Consider the following 9014-nt stretch of genomic DNA (forward strand, 5'->3'; position numbering starts at 1 on the left):
GCGCCTGTCACCTGTAGGGAACTCGGCGAGGTGACCACGCGGGAGGTGGGCATGGCTGGTTGTCACACCCACGAGCTGTCAGTCACCTTGCAGGGATTTGTCCTTGTGTCCAGCCCTTCTCCTAAGATTCAGCTAATAATAATTTGGGAGGGAGGCCCTGTCCGGCAGTCAGCACAGTCGAGAGGCCTCTCGGGAAACCCCCCTCCTTACCACGGCACTTCGCCCCGAGCACCCTGGGCAGCCCAGGCCCAGGCAAGGCCGTCCAGCCGCCGTCAGCCTGCTCCCTGGAGCCCTGCTTAAGTACTCACCCTTCAGAGACAGACACACCCTTCCACTTCACCCTACAGAGCGAGGGCCGGCCCCCACCTCAGCGGGGCCTGCCCAGGTGTCTCTTCAGTGTGTCCTCCAGTGTGCTAGCACACTGTGTCCTGGGAGGGGAAAATGTACATCCTGGAGTCAACATGGATGTGACCGTGTGACGTGTTTTTCAATAAACGATCTGGTGAACGCACACGGAAAGACTGTGCTTACATATGGAGTATTAACGTTTTCGTTTGTGTCCAGCCAACGGCAAACAGCTGGATTTAGACAGGGTGTCACGTAGCCCAAGGCCCCTTCTGGGATGGGGGAAAAATGTCTTACAACTCTCAAGAACTCCAAGATTTGTTTTTATTTATTTCAAATTCCAATAGAATGATTATGCTTTATCTAAATACTTTTTTTTATCACAACTGAAACATTGAATTATTTTTTTCAGAAATAGAGTTAAATACATCAATCTAGTTACAAATTCTAATATAAAGAGTACAAAATATAATGTTATAAATTGTATTTTTTTAAAAAGAAATACAAATTCTATGGTTGTTTGCATTTTGCTGCCTCAGAGTACCACTCGGCGAAGCTAACGAAGACGTTTCCCTAGGTGGCCACGGTCCAGCGTGCCCCAGGAGGGCAGGGAGCCCCACGCAGGCCGCAGGCCGCACCCCGCCGCAGCACCCCTGCGGGGCCCCGGGCCCATCATTTCTGGGGTTTCACGGTTTTGTGTCTGCTCAGTAAATAAAACACTCTGGAATCAGAAGTTACCGACCTCACAGCCCTGAACGGACGCGGCGCGCCTCCCCTCAGACACAGTGCACATGGGCAGGGTTGGAGCCTCGTGTTCTCGGGGAGGGCAGCTGCTCTCGTCTCTGCCAAGGGTCCGGGGTGCCCGCAGTGCTGCCTGCCACACTCCCCGCCCAGCACCTGCTCGCCCTGGAGCTCCATGGCTCTCCCGAGGACGCTGGGAAGGAGCCCCATCCATGTCCTAGGCGTGTGAGGCTGTCGCCCCGCGGGCCTGTGGCTGAGCAGTCGGTCCCGCTCCCAGACAGGTGCACCTCGGGATGGATCTCCATGGCTGCGACAGACGGAGCCAATATTCCTTCACCGTGCGACATGCCCGCAGTGGCCTCCCACTGCAATTCCCTGGAGCACCTTGTTTTCAGAGACCAGTGTCCTTCTTGACTTACAAAATAAATAATATTGGGGAAACCTCTTAAAGCCTTCAATCCTTCTCAGAACAACAGAAAGAAAAAAGAAGAGAGAGTCCACTTGGCTTGAAAAACAATCTGCCTGGTGTTGACAGGGTGAACTTTGACCCAGCTACGGTCAGCCTGACACTGGCCAGGCCCCGGCTTCAGACCAGACAGACAGCGCCTGCCACTCGAGAAAGACAGTCGAGACGTTCGTTCTCCAAATTAAGGACTACGAGTGATTAACCTGAAAGATCCGTAGAAGCTATCTATGTGTTATTTGAAATGAAGCATGAGGAGGAGAAGCGGGGGGTGGGGGGGGAGGGAGGGGGCCAGGCACGGGAGGCAGCAAGCAGCGAGCAGGCAGGGCGGAGGGGGTGGGACACCAGGGCTGCTGCTGCGTATCCAACCCTGCCCTTCACTGTCTGTGTGACATTACACGCAACACTGGGGAACTCCTGGTGGGGTCAGGAGGAGACGACAGACTGGCAGAGGTAGTAGAATGTCAGGAACAGTCAAGAATCCACGGAAATGACCATTGGACGGGAGAGCACATCTACACACACAGGCTAAATAAATAAGAAAACATAAATCAACTTAAATACAATGGGGGAACTGACCTAAGTGAATAAACAAGCCAGTCCAATACTGAGGGTCGGTGGAAGAAAGGAGCCACGCATCCAGGCTGCACGTGCCGGCCAGGTGGGGTGCCCCTCGCGGCCCTGTTAACTACGGGCAAGGCGCATCTCTGCGCTCCGCGTGGCCCGTCCCGGCGAGCTGCTGTCCTCCGGCTGCGCTCCCGCGCACCAGGCTCCAAGCCGGCTGCCGGCCACGGGGACCCCAGCACACCCCTCTCTCCAGACGGACTGAGAAGAGAGATTCGTGGGGAGCAAGGACACTTTCAGCTCTAAATGCCAAGTGCCGTTGGGACACAGTAAAAATGTAGACGACACCTTGGTGTCACTTTGGGTACAGAATTTCTTTTAATAAACTAAGACACAGAGAAGACAGACAGGGCCGCGTCCGGAGCCTCTGTACATTCCTAACGGTCACCATTTACGTTCAGCCAAGAAAACAAAAGCCAGACGATGCAGGAATGAGCACTTGGGGCAGCTAGCGAAATGATCAAACACCAATCAACACAAACACACTCACTTCACTGCTCAGTGGCTGAGGACTGTGTCTCTTTCTCACTCAAAGTAACTTCACAGAGGGCCCCCGCGGTGGCATGGGCCCCTGAGCACGCCAACACGGTGGACCAGCCTCGCACATACCCGGTGTAAGAATAGCCAGAGGAAAGAAGTAAAAAAAATAATACATGTATAATAGAATATAAGCTAGCCAGTTACATTGCATTGTTTGCAAGTGTCACAAAGCCACCTGAACTGTCAAGTAATTTAAACTCAGTAACAAGTAGAATCCAGAACCAAACATCAACTAACAATAACAATAATAACAATAATATAATAATAATAATAATAATAATAATCCAACGTATCATTAGAACAGGAAAACCACACTTCAGGGTGTGTGTGTGTGTGTGTGTGTGTGTTTAAACAAGTCTTTGTATCAGAAGCCATTTTCTACAAAACTGCAGTAATCCATTACTGTATTAAGTAAACTGTCCCTCTCACCAGTATTAAAGGTTAGGATAATTTCTGTACATGTAAAATTATTGCTTTTTTTGAAAAATATATTTAGCATGCTCATCTTAATCCATTTCCTGCCTTTACAAAATTTCACAATTAAAAAAAAACCCTAGTAAAGCTTTTGCAAAAAATTTCACAGAACATTTTCTTTCAAGGCAGCAGTAACTTCTGATAATGCATAAAATCATATGTGCAAAAATCTGAAACTCTCAGAATATTCCCATCACACGTAGTGTCACGGTAACAGGAAAAGAAAATATCTAGATCTGTGGAATACGATTCAATCTGCGTACACTGCATGGTGTAGTAAGGTCTTACGGGCTTTCACCCCCCTCTTTAAAAAACAGAACAAAACAAAACCAAAACCTTGCATCTGCATTACTATGGAAGAGGTATATAAAGCCGTCCCCACCTCGGCCTGCGCTGTCTGTGGACAGCACCAGGCTCAAGGAGGAAAAGACGCGTATTTGCTGGGGTGGTGCAGGGGAGGTGGGGAGGGAACAGAGGGTACCAGAGCCCCGAGGCCCCGCGTGATCTGGGCACCCCAGCCCTGCTCAGGGCTCTTCTGCATTTCTACATCAGGCCCAAATCGAGAGGATTCAGTGGCTAATTGGTAGAGACCTGCAGTCTTTCTTTGTGAGCAGTTTACAGAATGTAGCCCTGTTACACAAAGGTCCTGAGAATAAAGAAAGAAGCCTGCTCTTCTAGTGTCCAACCAGCTCCTTCCCGAAGCAGATCCCACGCGTGCCCAGGTCCACGCCTCCCTTGCCGCAGTCAGCAGGGATGGCGGCGTGGGCAGAGCGGGCGCGCGGGAGGGCCCGCAGCCCGCAGCTCGTGCAGTCACACCTCCGAACCAGTCCAGCTCGTCGGGACCCCGCCAGCCTGGTCTCCACAGCACCCCAACACTGCCGCCTTCCTTTCCTCTGTTTGCTATTCTCGACACGCACTATGACACGGAGAGCACCGCAGTAGTACTAACGCTCCATCCACCTCGGTCCCATGGTCCTGCAGACATCGCCTCGGTCCTCAGAGCCCCGGCTCCGCCGACGGCGTCGGCTTCTCCCCTCCGTGCAAGGCCCACGAGTCGCTCTATTCCAGTGTCTCCAACTTGTTGTGACGAATACATACGCCTCGAGCTCCCGCCCGGCGGCCAGCACCACTCGTGTTGGGGGAAGGGGGCACAGCCACGGTGGGTGAGCACGCACATGCGTGGGGGGAGTCACGGGGTTCCGGGCATTGCATCGTTGCTGTGGCTCACAGCTGGCGAGGAGGGGCTGGCGGCTCTGGGCGGGGGTGTCCGGGCTGGAGACGCGGCTCTTCCTCCTGGAGGCGATGGTGCTCAGGGCAGCAAGGCCGCAGGGATCCCCACGCGGGCACCGGAGTGCGGGCGGCACACCTCTAGGTGTGAGCTCTGTCAGCACAGTCCCTGGGCTGGCACGGCCTGTCCCCTGCGAGAGAAAGGAGACACGAGAAGCTCAGTACTGCCGTGCGATTCCCGTGCACAGTGGGCTCGGTGTGCACGGTGTGCTGGGCGCCCGGGAGCCCCGCCCCCAGCAGCGTGGGGTGAGTTCCATCCCCCCCCAGCCGCCCCCAAAGGATCGGCGGGCCTCCGATAGCTCTTCAAGCTGTGTCGGCAGGACAGGGAAGGGCAGGATGGACAAAGCATCGCACTCCAACACAGGGCAGACGCACAGGGGGGCCGGCAGTTCTACACGAGGCTGAACCGGGGCCCCACAAACATCCAAGCACAGCACTGGCCTCACACAGGTCTGCCAAAACTCCGGAGGGCCATCAATAACTGCCATGGCGGGAAACAATCAAAGAATAAAACGATAAAACTGGGCATGCATAGGAGCCAGCACTGAGCTCTCCGATGACAGGCAGCTCACTGTTTGAACAATGGCGTTTACCATCTGAGTCCAAAACCAACATGGCAAGACTAATTTTAGTTAACAGTGTTAACCTTGAGCTCCAGTCCTGATCCGCAAGCTTCAGCTCTCAGAATATCCTGGCCTCTGGCTCTGCCTTTGGGGACCATGGGAATGGGGAGGGCATATGAACCAAGCGCTTGAGTTGCTCATTTCAGACCACGGTTTAGGGCTGGCCCTGTACCCACGCCACCTTCCCACATGCATCCTGCAGAGGCAGGAAGAGAGGAGGCAAACGCTGAGGCTGGTGGAGGCCCGGTGGTCAGCAGTGCACTTGAGACGCGGCTGGCACCACATGAGACGATGTGGGAGAATGCGCTCTGCAGGCCTGCGCCTCCTGCCATGGACTCTGCACAGGGACACAGGTGGGGAGGGACACATGGGACAGGGACCCACGTGAGCCCTGCGCAGGGACACAGGTGGGGACAGGTCTCCAGGTGCTGCAGAGGCAGCAGCACTAGCAAGGCTCCTGGGACTCAGTCTCCACAGCTTTCAGGGAAAATGTCTCCACAATCATTGAGAGAAGAAACAGGCTTTGGATTTCCTTTGCATGTGTCAGGGAAGCACACGTGCCCAGTAACTGTCACCTCAGAGACAGGCACAAACATGGTACCATACGTAAACACGGGGCTGTGGATGTGAACACGTGCGCTGCATCCACACCTGGGGTGGTGTGTGTGAGAGCACATGTGCCACACACAAACATGGTGTCATGTGTGTGGACATGGTGCTGCATGTGCGAACATGTCACACATGGCCACAGGTGTCCTGTACGTGACAGGGGTGTCACCTGTGTGAATATGGTGCTGGGGGCATTGTGTCGTGTGCATCTAGATTCTGTGTGGACAGCAGCTCACACACACACACAGAGGATGCATCCACTGGCAGCCTCATCTTTTGACCAGAACACAGAGGCTTGCACAGGGCGGACTGGCCCAAGCATGCGGCTGTGGCAGAGGCACAGAAGAGGGCTTCTCTCTTAAAACGGATGGTATTTTTTAAACTCCAGGACTCAGAAAGTTTTACATTTATTTCTGAAGTACAGAGTCAAGACAATCTAATGGTTCATGAGATTACTCAGTTATGTCCATAAATCCAGATATACAGATCCTTGCTTTTACAACTCAGTCATCACTGATAACCTTATTGTATTATCCAATAGACACGGTAGCCCTACAGTTTGAAGAAATGAATGAAACAAGGAAGGAAGAGCCCCAGAAAAACTCAAACCACAGGGACTGCTTACTTGTACTATTCTGAGTTGTGTTTTCTTCCTACAAGGAAAACAGTGGTCAGAAATGAGCAGTATAAGCTTCTAGAAAATCTGCATTTTCCTCTCCAGAGCCGGACACATGAGCACCTCAGTGATACTCAAAGTGAAGTAGTGGGCACCGGTGGCTCACGCCTGCCGCCTGCCACCCCAGCTACTCAGGGGGCTGAGATCTGAGGATCACAGTTCAAAGCCAGCCCAGGGAGGAAAATCTGTGATTCTTATCTCCAATCAACCGCCAGATAACTAGAAGTGGAGCTGTGGCTCAAAGTGGTAGAATGCTAAACCTTGAGCAAAAAACCCCAGGGACAGCGCCCAGGCCCTGATTTCTAGCCCTATGACTTGACATGGGTGGATAACTGACTGGAGCAGCTTTAGGTGTTCTATTTGTGCCCTTCCTCAAAGGCAGGGAGAAGCTTACACAGTCTCAGATGTATGGCAATGACATGTACACCAATCAGAGACAATGCCTCAGGTAGGAGGAATCCCTGGTCATCAAGAAAGTCCATCTCAGAGTAACACTCTGTCGGGCCTGTGGGGACCAGAGCCCCAGACCTGACCTTTGCCGCACAGCCTGCAGGACAGTGGCTCAGAGGACCATGGCGCTGGATTAGGGCAAGCACCAGTTACATTTACCACACAGCTAGCACATTATACTTAAGAGAAAATGGACACAGCCTAAGACACTTGTTTGGTTTTATGAATAAAAAAGCTTCAACAACTGAGAGCATCTGATCTGTAATGCTTGGAGCCTACAAGATTAGATTATACCTATATTTAATGTACCTACATATAAAATAGATTGTACCTGTCATTAATGTACCTACATATAAAATAGATTTTACCTGTAGTGAATGTCCCTATAAGATAAATTATTCCTATATTTAAGTGTGCCTACATATAAAAGATTATACCTATATTTAATGTATCTATATAAAAATAGATTATATGAATATTTAATGTACCTACATATAAAATAGATTATACCAATACTTAAATGTACCTACATATAAAAGATTATACCTATATTTAATGTACCTACATGGAAAGATTATACCTATATTTAATGTACCTACATATAAAACAGATTATACCTATACATATAAAATCGATGATATCCATATTTCATGTATATATATATAGATTACACCTATATTTAAACATACCTACACAGTTCTCAATCTTATAACAGCATCCATTGCTAAAATTGAGACAAAGCAGGTTGCCATTTTGTTTTTTCATTTCCTGTTATTTTGATTAATGGAATTATTTCTCCAGCTTAACTACTTTAAAATAACATTGAGAATAATAGGGAATAACTATTAATCATAGTCTTTAAATTGGGGCAAAGAATCCAAACAAATCAGAATAGCAGCATTTTTATTCCAGTAGTCAGTCTGGAGTCTTGAAGCCCTAAGCCTGGAAGTGCAGGGGGGGAGTTCAGAACTTACTTTAGTAGTAACATAATGCACACATTTTCTCTCTGCAGCACTGCACACCGCCCCCAGCATCTGCCTCCACACCACAGGCCAGAAATCCCCTGTGCTGCACATACTGCTTTCAAAACATGATAAAAACCAACAATTTCGAGAACCAAAACATGTCTTCACTCCTGTACCCTCTCACGGCACGCATCTGAGGACCTGGGGCAGAGTCCTGTGGTCCGGGCTGCCTTCAACTCAGCCCCGCAGCCCGGGACTACACGCTAGCCCCGCGCGGAGCCTGCACCACCACGGCCTCTGCACACTCAGAGGGCTTCCAGACTGTGTAAACACATGAGATGTGCAGACACATCGTGACCACGCTCTCCCTCCAACAGCACCGTCCCCACCACCACCTGCAGAGAGCGGGCCAGCCTGATGCATCAGGTGATAGGTCTGGAACACAGGACAGCTCGGTGGCCTGGGTTTCTGAAATCCTTGGGATCGTGTGGAGGTTTGCACAGGCACATGCAGAAAAGACCTAGCAACGCCATTTCCTCCATCCTCAGAGGCCCTGGAGTACGGACAGGCACCCCGATTCCGAGCTGGGTGAGTTAAATCACTGCACTACAGCTCCCTCCACAGCATGCCCCATGACCCCGACAGAAGGGATCTGGGGCGTGGAGAGCCCTCAAGACGCCTCAGACACGCCTTCGGAGGAAAATGCAAACCTGAATGTGGCTGAGTCAGGGCTGGGCTGTGTCTGCCCTGGGCACTGTCAACCAAGAACAGCATCTCGGACAAACTGTGGGTAAAGCACAGATCAATCATCTCTCTCACCCTCCCAAACTAAACAACAGGACCCACCCTGCCTGCCTGGACGTCTTGTGATGAGCAGAAGCCTGCGTGTCAGCGCGGCCGGTGTCCACGTGGCCGGTTCCCAGACTCCTCTCACAGCGGGGCCTCACCACCATCCCAAGGAGACCACCCTCGCTCACCTGTGGGAGGTGGGGGGGTGAACGCCTCCGCTCCAGAACCCCGTCTCCTGGCTCATGCCCCTCGCATTCCTCAGAGCATGGCCTGCACACGGGGAGCAGCACGACCTGTGAGGACTCACCCAGGACCTCGCGCATCCACCCAGACCACATCCACCCAGACCACATCCACCCAGACCCACATCCACCCAGACCCACATCCACCCAGACCCACATCCACCCAGACCCACATCCACCCAGACC

At 51.7% G+C, this 9014-nt stretch overlaps 1 protein-coding gene across 1 annotated transcript in view; it reads right to left on the minus strand.

Moving 5' to 3' along the window:
- Positions 1–839: 839 nt before the first annotated feature.
- Positions 840–9014, minus strand: part of Znf516 (zinc finger protein 516) — a 63342-nt gene continuing 55167 nt past the window's right edge. Inside the window, exon 3 of the mRNA XM_013026149.1 lies at positions 840–4605. Within this exon, the coding sequence (XP_012881603.1) occupies positions 4556–4605 (50 nt within the window). The 3' untranslated portion in view covers positions 840–4555. The remainder of the gene's footprint in view (positions 4606–9014) is intronic.

Source organism: Dipodomys ordii, unplaced genomic scaffold (genome assembly GCF_000151885.1).
Source record: "Dipodomys ordii isolate 6190 unplaced genomic scaffold, Dord_2.0 Scaffold91, whole genome shotgun sequence".
Classification (NCBI taxonomy): domain Eukaryota; kingdom Metazoa; phylum Chordata; class Mammalia; order Rodentia; family Heteromyidae; genus Dipodomys; species Dipodomys ordii.